A 20,001-nucleotide genomic window follows, 5' to 3' on the forward strand; every position below is an offset into this window, starting at 1 on the left:
AGACAATAGCAGCCATATCTGGGATATCTAAGCTTTACTTAAGCATAGCGGGTACAAATATGGGGTACCCATGCCACGCAGACTCATTTAGCTGCCTCTTCACCATCAGTTGCCTTTTCTGTGCACATCACATTTTTAATATTTCCAAATGTAAATAACCTTTACAGTGTATAGATATAAGATGAAACATTACTCTGTGGTGAAAGTGTTTAAGCCAAGTTGTCAAGAGACTGTGTGAAAAATCGGCTTTGCTTTAAAGGGTCATAAGCCAAAAATGTTGGTACCAAATGCCTTATTAGATCATTAAACGTGATCATTTTACTTTTTGTATGTAGTTTGCATCTTGGAAACAATGTTTTTCTGTGTTTCGTTAGTTGTAGACTCGCATTTTTATGGCGAATTAAGATGTTGAGTGACAGAGCTCCAGGGTTTTACATGCATTTGCACTCCAGATCCAAGTTAAAGCAAACAAACAGCAACTACAGTGAAGCCATTTATCGTTTTCTGGCTGCATCTCTGTTCTCTAATCTGCTTCTTTCCATACTTCTCTTCTTGTCAGCATCTCTTTTCCTTCACGTGTTCAAACTTTCTCTGTTTGTGTGGCTTTTTTTGGCTGACAAGCTGAAAATCAAACTCTTTATCTTCCTCTCAGAACATGCCCAGTTTCCATCTCTCGTCCTTTTCTCCATTCCTCATCCATCCCTCCCTCTGCCATGAAACATCTTGAGAATTCCTGCTGTTTCAGAAAAGAGCCTCCTCCCTCGCCTCTCCCTCCCTCCATCATTTCCAACACCCCCCAATGTCTCCTCATTTTCTCCTTTTCTCTCTACCTACTTCTTTCATTCTGTCCCTCAACCTCCCCGTCAACCGCTGCAGGGCGGACAGCTTTTGTGAGTCACTTAGACTGCTCTGTGTGTGTGTGTGTGTGTGTGTGTGTGTGTGTGTGTGTGTGTGTGTGTGTGTGTGTGTGTGTGTGTGTGTCCCTCCCTCCCCAAACACACACCCACACTCGCCACACTACTTAAAATGCTCAGTTGGAGTTCAAATCTTAATCCATCACGTCTGCTTCTACCCAAAATGCATGGCACACACATACTTGTAAATGATGGTTACGTATATGTGCTCTGTGTGTGTGTGTGTGTGTGTGTGTGTGTGTGTGTGTGTGTGTGTAGCACTCACACTGGGAGCGATGCGCTGTAGCTGCCTGAGGGTGATGCGGTTATACATGGTGCTGATGTCCTTTCTTTGGTCATCATATTCTGACACAGTGATCTGGAGAGAGAGGAGTGATTTCACTCAACACTGCGCGCACACACACACACACTCATGCGTGCATGCACAGGAACACACACACACTCATGCGTGCATGCACAGGAACACACACACACACACACACACACACACACACACGCACATGCACACACAATCGGCTCACATTGGCCAGACGTGTCTCCAGCTGTATAATCTCCTTGGACTTCTCCGTGGGGTCCTGAGCTCCCAGCATGCTCAGCAAGCGCTCCATCAGGGCCTTGTACGCCGCCAAGATCTGGAAAGCACAGTGACATCAGCGCTAGCAGACAGCGGGAGCTGCGACATCATCAGTAACAGCCGGTGACACGGGTGACATGTGGCAAAGTGGACAGGATAACAAAAGCACAGCGGGTGACAGAGGAAAACAGGTGGATTGATGAAGACGAGAGAGCGAGACCAGTCAAACGGACTGAAGGAGGAAGGAAGGAGGGAAAAGAAGGATTAAGGGAAGAAAGGAGCACGAAGAGAAGAGGGGAGGAGAAGGGAGTCAAATGGAGGTCAAGTATGAGGAAAAGGAAGGGACAGATGAAGTAGGAGGAAGAGAAAGAGTGTGGAAGGAAGGAAACAAGGAAACTATAAAAAAAGGAAAAGTAATGACGTCAGTGAGTTTGGTGCCACTTCTATTGAAGTTAATGGAAAGTCCCACTATAACTCACCACATCTTTGTTGTTTCACCTTTGACTGAAAAAGTTCTTCCACAAAATTTGAAAAACACACATTACATGATGTTGACTGATGTTTTTTTCTTCTAAATATTTGTATTTCTATTTAAATGCTGTCACTGACCTCATGACCTTTCCTTCTTTTATAGTTTCTCTGGAGGGAATCAGGAAATGATAGTAAATGGAGAAAAAAGAGAATTCAGAGGAAAAATAAGGTAATGAAAAGGAGGGACATACAAGTGTTAGATAAATGGACTAAAAGTAGAACGAAAAGGAGGGAAGGGAGCGAGAGAGACAGAGATGATGGGATGTGTTAAAGAAGAGGTTGAGAAAGCAGGCTTACCTTCACACTGTCCTCGTCTTGTCCCAGGTAGAGGCTTCTCTCAGGCAGCGTGAGCCCCTCCTGATCAATCTGCACAAACACACACAGTCAGCAGCTCACGCGTGGATCACGTTCACTCTGGTACGTAGTCACATATGTGTTGCTAAGCCAACAGATGCTCATTCAAACGATTGGTTAATATTTCAATAATCTGTACTAATGCCAACATTTAGGGGCCATTCAACACACTGTATTAATTTTTAATAACGTTTAATGAATAATGCCCACATGTAGAGTCGGTCTGTGTCGGACTGATATTCATCTTTTATTAAATCTCAGACATTGGCCAACAAATATCACTCAACTTTAATATCGTCGCTTTCCAGTGCACACCATGCATCTTCAAAATTGTTGAATTTGAATTTTTTGAGATAAACTTGATGGATTAAGTATTCCTTTATGGGCTTCTCCTACTTCTTTAGGCAAACAAAACAAAATAAAACTCATTTAATTATTTGATACATGTATTGTTACAAAGCTGAAAGCTGTTTTTTCTTGCTCATTAAAAGTTGACATCTTGGAGATATGTGGTTTTCAAAGGCGGCTGCCAATATTGGATGTTTCTCTTGATAACGGCTAGTTTATTATGTTTTGCTTATTATTACTTGTTGTAAAAATGCATCAGACCATAAACTTCTCGACAAACCTCAGAGTGTCACTTTATTGAAACTGAAACATAACTTTTACTCTTAAATATGCTAAGCTCAATGCTCACTTACTTGCTCACCCCGGAGCTTTTAAACATATCTCCAACTTTTGAAGCAAATGTAACCTGTTCTTGTGTCATCATGTTGCCAAAGTGCAGAACTTCAGTCCTCAATTTCCATTAGCTGAAGGGGTTTTGCGAGAAAGCTCTGGAAAATGATCTTAGAATATATTCTGTCACAGATGTGTTCCCAAGTTCATGCACTAAAAATTCAAGGAATACTTCACCTGCCAAAAGACCATTTGTGTTTTGAATACCCATCCCATCTTTAATTTGTTAAGAAAACGTTGTTCTTACATGCCTCCACCATAAATGCAGAATTCAAAAAAAGTGAATATTCCTCATGAATTGAGGTTAATGGGGCCCACACGTTACAACAGTAAAACTACATCAAAACACCCTTTTATAAACTCTCACACAACTCAAGCAGTGTAATCAAAGTCTCACTGGAACCGCCCAGATACGCCTGAGCACGCGCAGTCACCTAAACTCTGCTGAGGTGGAGCTCATACGCATGTTAGGGTTTCCCACGCATGCATTTATTTGTGGAGGCTGTCAGTGTGGAGTGCGTTACTGGAATATATAATCTGATCAACTGTGAATGACACAACAGATCAATTATCTACCGCGTGAGTGACAAACCGCTGCTGAAGGAAAAAAAAGGACTCATGGAGAGTTGAGCCTGCTGTGCTGCGTTCATGGACCCACAAAAACGTCAGAATTTAAAGAGATTATGGAAAGGGAGACAGCATTTAAAAGATGGCAATAAATAATGAATAAATATAAAAGAATCCCCCACAAAGTCAGCAGCTACAGCAACACTGCGTGTGCATGCTCAGGTACGCCCAGGGCATGCATCTCATAGGCTGAAGTGCTTAATTTCACAACTTTTATCCAAAATTACATGTGTTTTGAAAGTACTGGTCATATGACCGGATAAGTGAGCCTCCGGTTACACTACATGAGTTGTGTGACAGTTTGTAAATAGATGTTTTGGTATACAGTAGTTTTTCTGTTGTTAAATGCATTTTTGGATTCTTCGATCACGGTGAAGGCATTTCACATAACTGTCAATACTGACGGATGTACAAGTGATCACTTTATGGGTAAAGTATTCCTTTACGCAGCTGATGGTGCATTTAAAGGACTGCCATTAGTGTCTGTGAATCCCATGACAAAATAACATTTAAAACACACAGAAACTCAAATAAACTCGTGGTCTCACAAACACACGTCAAGCTTTCACAAACGTCTTCAGTATTCCAGCATTGTTTTTCTCACCCTGATTGCATTCCTGGAGGAGTTTTTGTCGTCCACATTGACAGTGAGGGAGAAGAAGACGGCGGTGCTGTACACCCCCTGGGTCCTGTACAGGAGCTCATCGAAGTCCGGCCTCTGCGGAGCGCCCTCTCTCTCCCAACCAGCGGCCCCTGGAGGAGCCCCCACCAGGTCCCACCCCCCACAGCTGTCGATCACCTCCGTCATGGGGGAGGAGTGCAGTTCATCGATCTCTTTGATGTTGACGCAGGATCGATAGAACTCCTTCACCTTGCGCTCTGCTGAGTCGATTCCGCCCCTTCGAATCGGCTCGAGGAGGAGGCGCTGTAGTTTCTCCTCATTGTGCTCCCCTATGGCCGTGATGATGCCGTAGCTGAGCTTGTCCTCGGGGATGCCGTGGCGCCTCAGCCAGCCGCCACAAGCGAAGGAGTAGAAGTCCTGGCAGGGTTGGATGGTTGGATCAATATTGGCCTGAACGAAGCGTGCTGCCCGCAGCAGGGAGCGCCTGCGTTGGCAGTCCTGTCGACACTGTGGGTCCTGTTGGGCGTCCAGGGAAATGTACTTGAGCGCCAGCATGCTGCCCAAGATGACACACATGCCTGCCGCAAAGACGAGCGCCGACAGGAGGCAGATCTCCCTCCGGCTCCATCGGGGAAGCCCTCCGCTGCTGCTGGTGCTGCTTAGATCTCGGTTTCGACTGTTTGACAAGGTCCCTCCCCGGCCACGCCCCATATGGCGGTCCAGGCTGCCCCCTAGATGAAGGGTCATGCCATTGCTGAGGATGTCACTGCTGTAGCGACCGCCATATTTGACTTCCTGGAACTCATCATAGTGGGCAGTCAGTGAGTATGTCTTCTCCATGGCAATGAACTGTCACAGCAGCAGGATGTAAAGAAAGAAGAGCTTTTTCTGTGTTTAGTGCACAGCCATTATAACTCCTACTGGGACAAAAAGGAGGACCCCCCCCCACAGGGCAAAACACTGAAGTGATGTCGAAATCCTGTCCTCTTTACCCAAAGTCCCCTTTATTCTCTTCAAGTCAGAAGCCGGCAGAGTGAGGGGCTCCCATATTGCATGAATCTCATGGGTCCTGCTCTCTCGCACTCGTGCTCTCTCTCCTCTCCTTTTCCATTTGTTCTCCTCTCCTCCGACTCTCCAACCACTTACAAGTGACCTGTTTATAAAAATAGAGAAGAGACAGGGAGTAAGTCAGGAGAGAGAATTACAACAGCAGAGAATGACAAAAAAAGCACCTTTTTGGCCACATTTCCTCCACATGTCTCATCCTGTTGTTTGCCAGCTAAAGCTGTTGGATTGATTGGTGATGGTCATCCTGCGGGGAGACAATGTCCCCGGGTGACTCACAGCTTTGGATGGATCAATGGAGACAGAAGCAGAGAGTCGAGCATCATCAGCTAGGCCTGGAAAGGTGTGGCTAACGCTGTAACTTAGCTTGTGTCAGTCCAAACTGATGTAAAACTTTTTATTATTAGAGAAGGACAGGGAGAATTTATGTTTTCCGTCTCACTACACTGAGGAAACAAACACACACAAACACACACAAACAGCATCGAGGGCATCGGCTGATCTTCTATGGAGGTTTGAAAGTAATAACAAGACATCACATTACAAACAGCTGCCAGAATTATCAGCCATATGTGCATGAATCCTAAATCCTATGCATTTAGGGCGTGCCCATCTCCACTTTTGCTAGTTAAAAAGCACAAAATCTAACAATCAAAGTAAGGCGCACAGGGCAAAGGGGTTGAAACCTAAACAAATTAACTTGATCTCTTTAAACAAAATATGGTAAGAAGGCAATGTTTAAATTAACATGAAAATAAGTTAGAAAATTAATAAAAGTTGCCGGGATATACCTGAAATTAGTAACAAAAAAACTGACAAGTAACAGAACCAAAAAAAATTGCCATTTTGTCCCCCGGTCACCACATTTTAATGATTCTATCCCTCTCTTTTTATTTATTTTTTTAAACCTATTTTTTTTTTTTTTGCACTTTGCAGGACATTTTATACCAAGTCCAAAGCAACCAGAGCAATGTCACTGGAGCCAATATAAAAACTAGATACTGTAGATATAAACTTGTCAAAGCAAATAAAACAAAACTTTCAGCCTTTGAAATAATCAATGAAGTCTCACTGTTCCTCGTGCGTAAATGTGCACAACATCTCTCTTAATGGGGACACACCTGCCTGCCAAAAAAAGAATGAGACTGCAGTACAATAGACCTCTTACTCAGTCAAAACAAACACAATGTCTAATCAATACAATTACTGTTTATTTCTCCCACAGAACAAACAGAGGCCAGCATAAAAATAGCAGGACAATTTTTAATTAGACCAGGTTTTTGGTGGACAATGGTACAATCACTTCCTACTGCCTGAAATTGCAATCTGCCAACGATGTGTCTAAACACAACTAATTTTAGGACCATAGAGGGTTTAAATAATTAACGTAGCTGCCATGACTCTGCCCGCTGGTTCGTCTGGCCTTTCTGAACCCTCTGGTTCGGTATTTCGGTCATCACCAACATGGTTTTTTAAAGCCATAAGTGAAAACATTTGTACAGTTGAGTCGTAAAAACTTCACCCCTCTGTTGCTTTAGAAACCAAAACATTTGGTGGTGACAACTTTATGTTGTAAAGTTGGGCATTTTAACATGGAGGTCTATGGGTTTTGACTCACTCCTGGAAACCAGCCCTCAAGTGGCCATTCGAGGAACTGCAGTTTTTGGCACCAGCACACTGGCACAGTTTTTCAACTTCTGAAGATGCCACTTATTTAAGACCTACACAACCATGGCCGCACAGATGAGCGCAAGTTAATTTGCAACTTACACAATGTGGATGCTAGTCATGATAATAACATCTGTCTCACTCTGACAGCAGCAACAACATCTGTGTCTCTCTGACACTAGCAATGACAGTTGTGCTGCATGCACATAATATGCAAAGTCTTCCATGATATGATTTTGATTCGATTTAGGGGCCTGCGACAGATATGGGCTGATATATGCTCATTTTACACAGTGGGTTACAGGAGAAGCTGGCAACCTTTGCTTTGCTTTTGGCCAAAATAAAAAATAAAAACAACTTTAACATAATTGGAAACAATCAAAACTGGAAAAACATGTTTTCATTTGAATTCAAACCATGATTTTTTTCCCTAAAACGTCAGAGCTGTCTGATGTGAAGACAAACTTCTCCCAACTCTCTTTTATAGGTCACAGTTCCCAATATACGACATGCTAATGTTATTAGCATAAGTCTCTGGCATTTTACATAGCAGAAATTAGCTTAGCGGCTAGCGGACTTTTCCTCTACTTATAACTTAAGCAGTTTACTATTATTTATGCTTTGTCTCACTCACCGCTGGTTTAAGTCCCCGCAGCTCCCGACAGAACAGCACGGAAGACTTACGTGTCTTACATGCACGTTTTTTTCAGTCAACATCATTTAAACAGAGCAGCTAACCTAACTTTAGCATGACGTCAGTGAAGCGGCTGGCAGGTGCGTCATGTTTCCTCACTGCCGCTCTTGTTTACATATCGCGTGCGCTATCTGTTGACTCGCAATTTCTCCGAAAACAAAACATTTCCGCACTGATGATTTACTCCGGAGTAAACAGCACTGTCCTCCTGATCTTCCTCACGACTGCTCGCCATGACGTCATCATCTGCCGACGCTGTGTGACGGTGACACAGAATTTCAAAATAAGGGTACGCTAGAAAGAGGACGGCTGCGATCGAAACGTTCAAATACTTTCCTTTCCTAACCACTTTTTTTAACCTCCAGATAAATCGTCATGAGGACAAGTAAAGATGTTAAGAATTCATAAGGATTCAGGAAAAGTTGTTTAGAGAATCCAACTGCGCTTCTCCTCAGCTCTGTGAGGATGCAACAGCGGATGTTATCGACATGGGTCTGCTGTGATGAAACTACAATGCACCAAAAAGTTATTTTTTGTAATTGTTTTATTTGTGTTTTCTTTTAGAATTTTTTTTTTTTTTGCTGCCTTCTTCAAGCCCTTTGTAATGTGGATCTTAAAAAGTGTGCCAGAAACTCTGAGTAATATTAATATATTATTACATAAATTATTATTAATATTATTATTGTTATCATTATTATTTTTATCAAGCTTACTTCGCTCTGCGCGTATTCACCACGTTATAAAGGTTAAATGAGGACAATCCAGTGAAAAATATCACATCATTACCAAGGTGAGAATTAAAATAAAGAGGAATATACCGTAGGCTCCCAGTCACAGAAGTGAAATGTAACGTTGTCACACGAGATGGTTGCTCACACTCATCCGCCTATTCCTTAATATTAGGAGAATTTGAACAGTTGTTATCATGGCAGCTGCTCAGGTACTTTCAGTTCAACTCACTCAGTCAAAAAGAGGTATTTGACCGCAGCAGATGTTTACACTTTGCATCGATTTTACGTGACCGTTACTCATTTAATCAATATATCATTTTTCAATAAAACTGAATTGAAATCGAATTCAGAGCATGCGTGTGCATTCATGTCAAGCGGATAAACAAAGACAAAATATATATATTTTTAACTGTAGCCTGTAGGTAGTATCACAAGCCCTTAGACAGAGACTGGCTGATTAATTCTTTTTTGGACGCTGTCCCAGTGTGTGTGTGTGTGTGTGTGCGTGTGTGTGTGTGTGCGTGTGTGTGCGTGTGTGTGCTTGCATGTGTGTATTTTCAGTGGCTGGATGCAGTGAACTTGCTGAAAGCTGTGAGGGCGATCTGTGAAAATTGATCCCCGTTATCTCCTCTGTGAATAGCAAACTTCAGCACTGATGTCTTAAACAAGCTTTCCCTTCCGTATGGGACTGCTGTATGTAGATAAGAAAGAAAAGAAAGAAAAGAAAGAAAAGAGAAAGAAAGAAAGAAAGAAAGAAAGGGAAAGTTTAGTGTTTACTGGTAAACAGAGATGAGCAGCGTGTATCTCATCCTGTGAGAGGTACAAATCATTGGGGGTGGTGAGTGGTTTATTGTGTTTTAGGGGGAAAACGAATGATGACAGAAAGAGTACAGGGAAAGAGTGCATGGTGTAGAGATAAAATTCTTGTCTACCACTGCAGGGATCTGGGGTTCAGGCCCCAGTGGTGATAACACAATTGACTGTTTTTTGGTGGGAAGCCAGCTGGGGATTTTTCTTGTAACAGCTTTAGGAAAACGCTTCCTTGGATCATTCTGAAGTGTATGATTCATGTTCAGTACCAATGCTGAAAGTAATGAACCGTCACATAGCAAGGCAGAAAGTAAAGCTTCAATTTAACTTTTCATGTAGCTGTGAGGCTCTGTGACACATAGATTTAGTCATGTCTGCGAGGATTCACACTGCTCAAATTTACTGAGAGCATGGACAATTTGCACATCTGCAAACAATCGATTAGGTTACGTTCAGGTGACTTTGTGCCCCTGCTGTCTGCCATGCTGTCTGCTTTTAGTGCATCAGGAACTTAAAGGCCCATTTACTCCAAATGATGTATACGTTGCATTATAGCTAGCCATTTTTCAAACTATGCTGCAGTGTTTCAGAAGTTTTAGTACATTTTTTCCAATACTCCCAATACGCACTGGCTCTTTCACATACTGTTAAAATCTATGAGTACACTCTTGAAATTTGCTTGAATTGTGCAATCCATCAGAGTAAACATCAAGTCTGCATTCTGTTTATGAGGTAATACAGTGCAGACTTCTCAAATCAATCTGCACTTAAACCAAGCAATGACAATTCAACGATGAAACAGATTTAACGTAAACCGTTAACACCAAAAGATTGTCAGTTGTTTTGTATAATTAAAAGGAAAAAAAGAGACCTCTGGGGAAATAACAGAAATGTTTCTTCCCCCCCTCTAGCAGCTGGAGGGGCGTGTTGGTGTCTGTGTTTGATTGACAGCAGCTGGCAGGCTGAGCCCCAGCAGGGGACCAAGCAGACCACACCAGCATCTAACCGGACCAAAGTGATATTTGCGGTCTGTCCGTTTATGTGCCGTTTAATGTGCTGCAGCTGAGCAGCTAATTAGCTATCAAGCCTGCAAGCGGACAGTAGCAGTGCACTTTTCCCTGGCAAGGAGCAGGACAAGACGTGTGTTCATGTCTGTAAGTTAGATAAAGAGGCTTTAACAGGGGATCTAATGCGCTTGTTTAAGTCTGTGGCTCTTGTTTTGTGTAGAAAGCTGCTGGCTGGCTGTTAGTCTGTTTGAGGGTCTGCCGACTGAATGATACTGACTATTGCTTTATGCAAATTTGCTTTTAAATGAAGGGATTTTATATGGAAACATGCTGATGCATAAGTAGGGGGCACGTCATGGAACCAAAAACAATATAAAATGTGAATTTCTTTGTTTTGTCTTTCATTTTTATTTTATTTTTTTATTTTAAGGATTTACAGATCACACTTACATAAAAATGCAATTAATCTTTTTAAAAGAATCTTCTTTTATATTTCATAAAAATGAGCAGAGACCAGTGATTGCCTAAAATAGTACAGATCCAAAAACCTTAAAAAATGCATGCAACAAAGTAAAGCGGTGAAAATATTCTAAACATAGTGAAGATTACACAAACTGATACTGATTTTTTTAGGTCGCTTAGAACTAATCAGTAAAGGCAGAGTTTGCTCAGCGCTGTTTGATTATATGTACGTGACGCAGCAGTTTTCTAACTTGAAGTTATTGTAAGTTAACAGTTATGATAGTGATTCGGTAAATAGCATAGACTGTATAAATAATATATTCATTCACTGACCAGAAACACTTGTCCTCGTAAGGGTGGGTGAGAGGCGTGGCCAGAATATCGCAGGGCTGACGCATAGAGACAGACAACCATTCACACTTGCATGAGTTTGGAACGCAGGAGGAAGCCGGAAAACCCGGAGAACATCCATGCTGACACAGGGAGAACATGCGAACTCTGCACAGAAGGCCCCCTCGCCCAAGGTCTGCATCTCACCCCAACCTGGGTTCGAATCTGGGACCGTCTTGCTGAGAGGTGACAATGCTAACCACTTCACCACCGTGCCACCCATAAATAATATAGGTCTATAGCAACTAGCTGAAAGAGAGCGCTCCACCTGTCATACTTCCGTCAATAAATCGATTCTCCATGGTGATTGTATACTGGGACAAGGACAGTAGTCCAATTAAATGGCCTAATCAAGCTGTCACTGTAGCTCGACTAAACTGTGCATGTAAACATACTGACTGACTAATCAGAGCAGACTGGGCTTTTTTGGGAGAGAGAGTCTTAAAGACCAGCACTAAAATGGAGCGTCTCAGGCAGAGCATGAACACAGTTATTTCAGGTAGACTACAGAAAGTGTCTTTTGAATATCAAATCATGAATACATGTTCTAGTAGAAACTCAAAATACAAGTATGAACCTATAAATGAGCAAAATATGGGACTTTTAACATTCTGTCTGTCAAGAGTTGCCCTGTCACCACTCTAGCGACCCCCACTGTCTGGTTACGGTTCTTGTACAGTGGAGGGAGAAACTGGAGCGAACACCATGAACCTCCTGCGTGTCATATCTCGGTCCTGGTGAAGTTCATGAAAAGAAGCAGCTGGTGACAACATGTAGCACATGTCTGCCAGCAGCAGCAGTGTTGACAAGTGCAGTGCAGAGGGGACTGGGCGTTATTCCACCGGGGGTGAAAATGGGAGAAAAAAAAGGATTGCATGTCCCAGTGTGGTGTCATTATCAATTCAATCTATCATCTATCAACGCTCTGCCTTATTACACACACACACACACACACAATTAGAAACATGCTGTACCTGTGACACAGTGTCCGGTCACTATGAGCACATTGCTTCCATATAATGTAAATATGATTGAATTGCTGCTCATGTGTGTATTCTCTCTTCTCTCCCTCTTTCTTTGACATGCAGGTGCACTTTCTCATATGTCACAACTCCTTAAGCATTATAATAAATGCACCCCCCACACACACACACACACGTGATCACACTCTGAGTGGACACCCAGTGTAAGGCTAATGGATTGGATCTTGTGTGTGCGATCACAGGGAGAGGCATGTGTGATGAATGGCTATTTACCGAACATGACAAGGCCTAATATCTTAGACTTATACTAATGCTGCTGCACACACACACACACACACACACACACACACACACACACACACACACACACTCTTTCTCTCTCTCTGTCTCATGCACACACACACAGCACATACATGGACACTAAAAATGCAACCAAAACACACACCCTGGTGATACATAGCGCCTTGTCAGTTGTCATGCATTTCCCATACATCTTTTTGGCAATCACTTGTTCCCTTATAGGGTTTTCAAAGTGTGGTCCGCGGACTCTAAGGAGTCCTGTGCATGGTACCAAATGGACAGAAAGTCCTATTAAATCCAAAGCAACCATGAGATCTTCAAAGAGTTACGTAATACTTTTCATCCACTTTTTTGAGTGAGTAAATTACATGTACAGTCAGGCTGCTCTCATGTACTGTTCGTATGTTTTCCCACAAAAAGTTATGCACCAAAATTTGTACATATCAAATGTGATCATGAGCCAGTAATTTGTGCATAATCCACATATTTTTGAAGGCTGTGATCACGTGACCAATGGTGGGGTTAAAGGATAAAGTGGGAAGCTGCTCTTAAGGAGGAAGATTGGAGTAGTGGATGGGTCACAAAATACGACTTTCCCCAGCAGACTGATGTTTGGAAAAGTATGAACTTTGAGTTAACAAAGTTATTTTAAACTTCTTTTCCTAAAGCTAAGGAAAGTATCTTCACGTTAAGTACCTGACATCAATCGTGAACGCTAATTCATAGGACATCGTATAAACTGCTGCATGTGCATTTTAGTATCGTGCATTTTATATCATGCAAATAGTTGTATGATGTAATGTTGGTACATTTTATTGTTGACAACAATAGATGTGATTTTACATTTTCCAGAAAAAATCCAGGGATTCTGTCGTCTGTCAGACCCTCAAAACATTTGTGAAAAATCTACGCCTCACCCCTCCACGCCCCACATTACCACATAATGAAATGTGCGCTGCTTCCATGCAGTACAGACATTAAAATGTGATTTAAAACATAAAAATAACATGAATTTTTGACAAATTGTGTTCAAATTTCTGCTACAAAAGCTTAATCACACTGATATACAGGCGGGAGAAAAAGAAGAACACTAGATCTGACAGCCCTGCGCAGGTGGTGGGAGTGTTGCAGGGAATTTTTAGATTTTTAAAGGGGGCACGTGTCGCAAACACACACTTTGAAGGCTGGGTGGACCTTTCTCCTGCTTCTCTAACCACTAATAATAAATCCTCAGGGCAGATCAATGGATAATCAATAGGAGGGGGCCTCTGATGGGGCGGGTTCACGTCGCTGTTAAAGAGATCCTGCAGATGGATCACAGTTCTACCTGCACAAACGTAGGAGGACCAATGGAAGATCAGATGCTGCAAATGGCTCAATATAACTCACAGACACAACAGTAGTGATTGTTTCAGAAACTGAGTGAATATTTTACTGTTGTACATTTGTTTCCTCCAATTCCCTGGAAGTTCCTGCTCGTTGCAAATGAAAGTGTATCAGCATGAGATGAGTTATTATCGCCACAGACTCTCAGTGCTGGAGGAATTACAGGCTTTAGAGCTTTAGGAGTTCACACATCAACGCATTAAAATTGTTCCCCACGGTCTGAGAAAGCAGATTTGTTGCTAGTGAGACGCAAAGTCACCTGCGGTCAACATAGTCGAGCGAAAGAGCTGAAAAGTTGGCTACTATTGCTAGACGGCACATTAAGAAGACCATAAAAGTTGGCCATTAACACAATCTCTGTCAGTATAATTTAATTTCAGATCAATAGTAACAAAAAAACATTCCATCTTCTGGTCTGTAACCAAACACATAACCCGCTTGCCCCTCATGCATCCCCCTGCACTTTAAATACCCTTTAGCAGCTGATCTGTTTGGCATCGTCCTTATCACATCAATGCATATCATGCTCTGAATGTTACCGTCACTGTCCAGACTTCAACTCAACCATTAGCATAAACTCCCCAAGAGCAAACTCCACTGCAGTTTGTGTAATATTTGCTGGTTTATAGCGGGAAACTCTCTTCTTTTATCTCCTCTCGGGCGAGTTACGTCACCTGAGACCCCTCTATAAATGGGTTTATTATCCCCTAATCAAAATGGTCACAGAGCCTGCCCCCAAAGCTTCACGGCACTCAGAGGGTTCAACGAGGGAGTCAGCCCCCTCGAGCCTTATCACCAGTCACCAGAGGCTGCAGTAGAGTGCCACGGTGTGTTTGTAAGGGCAACAGATTTGGACACACAGCTCAGGGGTTCTACATAGTCCCACGAGATGCTTCTTAGGCTAATAGCAGAGCAGACCCCCCCTTTGTGGAGCTATTAAAAAACTTTTTTAGTGTTTAGTGAAATGTCCCCCATCAGCGATATTAAAAAGCCTTTTTAGGGAGTATAAAAGGCTTTTTATTTCTATTTTATTATTAAAACAGAAGAGTTTGAGTCATTTTTAAGAATAATTAAACTGAAGAACTTCTTTATTCCTCTCTCCCTCGCTCCACACACACACATACACACGCACACACAAACTTGCAGGTATGAAGCACTGACATACTGTAACTCTATTAACCTTAATGACTCCCAAAACTCTTTTTTTTTTTTTTTTAAAATAGAGCATTATGCCAAACTACGCTTAAAATATAGAGATTTTAAGAACCTTACATCTATATATTGGCAAACCTTAAGCCCTCCTGCAATGTTACGCTTTTGGTATCTACTCAAATAGTGTGAGAAGTATATAACCTTGTTAGGCACCCTGCTGGGTGTAATTCTGAGGATGAAGACTTAACCAAGAAATTCTAAAAGTTTGTATTTCATTTAAACAGAGGCATCTATTTGGGGCTGTAGTATGTGCCGAATGAAACATTGTTGTATAAATGTGTATGAGGTTTAAAGTCATGTTGTATAAGGTGTATCGCTATACCACAAAGCGCAGAAATATTAAATTACAAAGATTTCAAACAGGGTTCTGCATACGGGAGAGGAGCGCATCATTAGCGATGAGCAGAGCAGTTAAACTGCTAAATGCACGTTAAGTGGCGGTGTAAAGGCTAATACAGACAGCGACTGTTGTGATTTAAAACTTTTGGGGCTATGCAAAAACTACCGAACTTGCGGTGCGTAAAGACTCAGAACAGGCTGCCACTGGTGTGCAAAAAGGAAACCCATATTGTGCGCACAACTAGCAATTAGTGTTACTTTTACGCATATTTAAAGCCGATTATATTCAGTTTTTGCTTTTGATAAATACTTACCGAGTCAGAATAATTTTATCATCAAGGGCGCAAAGAAGGTATGGGAACAAATCGTAGAAAAGAAATATGTCACATAATTAAACAAACATAAATCAATGAACGTATCCTAATTAGAGACGCATCTACGTAAAAAGTAGTCAGTGAGCAATCTCCCAAAGTCATTTCCTGACCGACAGACCAACTCAGTATCCAAACATCCAATTTAAATTTTAGTGTCTATACAATTACCGACACACGCGTGCTATCACTTAACATCAAAACTTCTAAACCTGCTGGTGCACATGGTGAGGAAAAGACTAATAAACGAAGGGACCATGTGCGTAAAAACGAGTGGATCTCTTATCAGCGTATTGGCTGCCAGAACGTGACTCCCAAGTTAATCTGTGGTAGTTTTTTCCTTTATCCCCGCTCTCCATAATTAAGAAGGAATATAAGAAAACGTGGATTAACAAGAGCCCTGAGCCTGCCGTGTTATACCCAGAAAGGAGCTATTAACTGGCTGCAGGAGGACCGGCTTCAGTCCGCTCAGCAGAGGTGTGGAGAGCCAGCCCAGAGCGATGAAAACTTGTGTGTGGAGAAAAAAGAAAAAAAGAAAAGAAAGCACAGCCTACCTGTGGTTAGTAATTTAAAATCCCCAGTCGGAATTTAAAAGTGCCTTTGCTCTGGGTGTGCAGATAGCGGAGATCCACTCCGCAGAAAGTCCGACTGGATTATCCGGTCCCCCTCCGGAGATCGGCACACACCGGGGTCCGCACCGCTCTCTGCCGCCGCTGCAGCTCACAGCCTCCGATGTATGGAGGAGAGGGAGAGAGAGAGAGAGAGAGAGAGAGAGAGGTAGGGGAGGGATAGAGAGAGGAGGGGGGTCCTTCATTAACAAGGTAAGACACACACGCGCGCACAGACAGACACTCACGCGCACAGTCAAACACTTAAACGATCTTAATCCAAGTCTATTGGCTGTGTTTTATTATAATTCTGTTCTGTTTTTTTTTAAAAAAAAAATGTTTTTATAATAGTTGTTTGTGAGTAATTGTGAGGCCAAATGTACAATTTATACTATTATTATTTCTTTTTTTTTTTTTTTTTTAGGAAATACTCCTACTTAAACAACATTTTATTTATATTACTATTTTTTAATTACTCATATATTTTGAATATTGGGACTTTTGATGCTCAATTCAGCATCTAAACTCATACAAAAAAGCCACTGTAGACTGCACATTCACACACATATTTCTGTCCAGATTTAAAGAAGATAAATTGCATCTAAAAACTTTACAATAAAAATAAAGTTACCCCGTATCCCATAGCAATAATCCACAACATCACACCAAAACACAAGCATGGACATGATTAATATATGAAGGGATATTGAGCAGGTATATTTCAGATATTAGTCTTCCCTTAGAAAATGTATCAAAGAAGCAGACTTGAAGTCATCCAATCCCACCAACTCAGAGAGAAAGAACATCAGCTGATTCCCAAATGAATGACTCTATTCCACTGATTGATATTATTGGGCCGCAACATTTTATGGTACTACCCAATCACTGAGTCTATTTTAATAAATCTCTAACCCCTAAACATTAGCCCCTGAAACATTAATCTCCATGTAGCCTGAAAGTCACACAAACCAAACTAATCAAACCAAAAGGTCGGCTAAATATTATTATGCAAATCAGCGGAGTAACTAACTGACCGTTTCATTACCCCGGTTGTTCAATGAGAGTTAAGAGCTTATAAGGGGAAGACTGTTAGTTGATATTGGAGGTTATTTTTTTCATCTTTTTATGGAATTATTAACAAAACAGAAACAAATTACACTTGAATGCCAAGATGACATGCTTAAAGCTTCAATAAATTCAAGAAGAAATGCAGAGAAATAAAGCAGTGTGCTCTATAATTGTGGTATGGGATTGTGAAGAATATAGACGCAAATACTGAAGCAGAGTAGTTTATATACTTGAGTGGCTTTCCAGAAATCTGTGGTAAACGAACAGGCTTACAGTCAGCAATAGAAACAACATCCAAACAGGCTGAGGCAGATCTGCAGGTAACACACAGGCAGAAGGTCAAACATAACATACAGGCTGCAGGTCAACATAACAGACAGGCTGCAGGTCAAACATAACATACAGGCTGCAGGTCAACATAACATGCAGGCTGCAGGTCAAATAACATACAGGCTGCAGGTCAAACATAACATACAGGCTGCAGGTCAACATAACATACAGGCTGCAGGTCAACATAACATACAGGCTGCAGGTCAAACATAACATACAGGCTGCAGGTCAACATAACATGCAGGCCCAGGTCAACATAACATACAGGCTGCAGGTCAAACATAACATACAGGCTGCAGGTCAAATAACATACAGGCTGCAGGTCAACATAACATGCAGGCCCAGGTCAACATAACATACAGGCTGCAGGTTAAACATAACATACAGGCTGCAGGTCAACATAACATACAGGCTGCAGGTCAAACATAACATACAGGCTGCAGGTCAACATAACATACAGGCTGCAGGTCAAACATAACATACAGGGTGCAGGTCAAAATAACATACAGGCTGCAGGTCAACATAACATACAGGCTGCAGGTCAACATAACATACAGGCTGCAGGTCAAACATAACATACAGACAGGTTCACAGAACTGGGACATAAAACAGGAAGGTCCATGTACAAGCAGTGAAAGGGAGGCGGAATAATTGTCATTAGTGCGGTCAATTTTTGATTATTGGAAACATTTTAAATCAATTTAAAGCTGCACTTATTGATATTATTATGTGAAAAAGGAAAAGAAAATGAAAGAGCCCACTCCCAAATGACAGAATCAAAAATGTATCACCTGGCTCGGCAGTTCTCAGCTCTATGCAGCATTTCAGTGTCTTTTGGTTTGGTTTCGTTTTGGTTTTACAGTGAGGGGGAAGTATAAAAAGCAAAGGGCATAAATCAAATCTACTGTCATGGGATTTGCATACAGATAAATGTGCGCAGCTTGATAGGCTGGTCACAGCAGCATGTCTGGCTGCTGGCCCACCCAGCTAAACCATCAAAGACCAGCAGGAACTCAGTCAGGAGCATCTAAGACCATTTTCGACCAACTAAAAACAACTAAAACCAGTGAAAACCAGCTGCCATAAGCTGTTTTTTAGCAGGGTCCTCAGTTCTAACCAGCATTTAGCATCTTCGGCTCCTGGTTTTGGTTTTACATCCTGCAACTTTACTGTTATGCTTTAATTTTGGTTTAGTCTAACAGCCCACATCAATCCCAGGAAGCTATTTTCATTAGGAAGGCTCTGATAAATTCACTTTACCTACCTGCTGAGCCCCAAGGAGCAGACAGACACAGTTAGCAGCTAACTGGTGAACACAGGAAAGCAATATAAGCTAAGCAGTAAGATATTTCTCCCTCAGGACCTCGTGGAGACCAAAAACAGAGCAAAACAAGAATGAATGCTGGACTCACATTTAGCTGTACACCAGAAACACAACTTCAAATTCATGTTAATGTTCCTCTGCATCTCCTAGCCACTGTTTGCCAACACATGTGCTATATATACTCAACTACCAATGCACAGTAAAGAATATTTCATGAATAGATACTGATTTTACACCTAAGGGTAGTCTGATTCAGGACTATGTAGTTAAAGGGAGCAAAGGCTTCCAGTCTAATCATGTAGGGATAGTTGGCCAGTTTATCTGACAACAGAAGAAAAGCAATGACAAAGGAGGTTCATCTAAACATCATAAATCCTGGCTGGATAACTTCACAGTCTAACAAAGGCAATTTAGCTTCACTACTTTAACCAGCATCACAATGTAAACTTAAACATAAAGAGGAAACTTTCCATTAATGAAACTTATCAGTGCAGAACATAACTCAGAAACTACTGCAACTGCCACAAATGCATTTAAACAAGAGGAAACTTACATCGTGCATATGCAGATCAAACATTAGGAGGGATCAGGCATTCACATGCTGCCTGGCAGCTCTTTGTTCTCAGGTGGATCTGACACTGGTGAGCTTCCTGCCTGTGAAGACTTTGAGGCTCCGCCCTTCCAGGAAGCAGACAGCCAGGTGGAGGAGATTTAAAGGAGAAGGGGATTTAAACAACAGAGTTTAAAAATAACTTGCGGGTCATATACATAAAATCAAAAAGCACTGAGCAAATGCTGGCTCATGTGATTAGGGTAAAAAAAAATTTAAAAAAAACATGGGGAAAAAAGGCAATGACCAACCGGGCAAGACATGTTCCACAAATTTAAAGAAA

The 20,001-nt window shown here is 41.7% G+C and overlaps 1 protein-coding gene across 4 annotated transcripts in view; it reads right to left on the minus strand.

Annotated features, from left to right (window-relative positions):
* ecel1 (endothelin converting enzyme-like 1) overlaps window positions 1-19,755 on the minus strand; it is a 76,834-nt gene extending 57,079 nt beyond the window's left edge. The window contains exons 1-6 of one of the 4 annotated variants that reach the window (XM_088078562.1): window positions 19,662-19,755; window positions 16,333-16,505; window positions 4,343-5,513; window positions 2,317-2,385; window positions 1,436-1,546; window positions 1,180-1,272 (exon numbers count right to left, since the gene is read on the minus strand). In XM_088078562.1, the coding sequence (XP_087934688.1) occupies window positions 1,180-1,272; window positions 1,436-1,546; window positions 2,317-2,385; window positions 4,343-5,200 (1,131 nt within the window). In that variant the 5' untranslated portion in view covers window positions 5,201-5,513; window positions 16,333-16,505; window positions 19,662-19,755. Of the gene's footprint in view, window positions 1-1,179; window positions 1,273-1,435; window positions 1,547-2,316; window positions 2,386-4,342; window positions 5,514-7,727; window positions 8,024-16,332; window positions 16,587-19,661 lie in introns of those variants that run through there. The other 3 variants (XM_088078563.1, XM_088078564.1, XM_088078565.1) reach the window with 3 other exon arrangements.
* Window positions 19,756-20,001: the final 246 nt, after the last annotated feature.

This window comes from Plectropomus leopardus, chromosome 6 (genome assembly GCF_026936395.1).
Source record: "Plectropomus leopardus strain MGB_pleo_1.0 chromosome 6, ASM2693639v1, whole genome shotgun sequence".
In the NCBI taxonomy this organism is placed as follows: Eukaryota; Metazoa; Chordata; class Actinopteri; order Perciformes; family Serranidae; genus Plectropomus; species Plectropomus leopardus.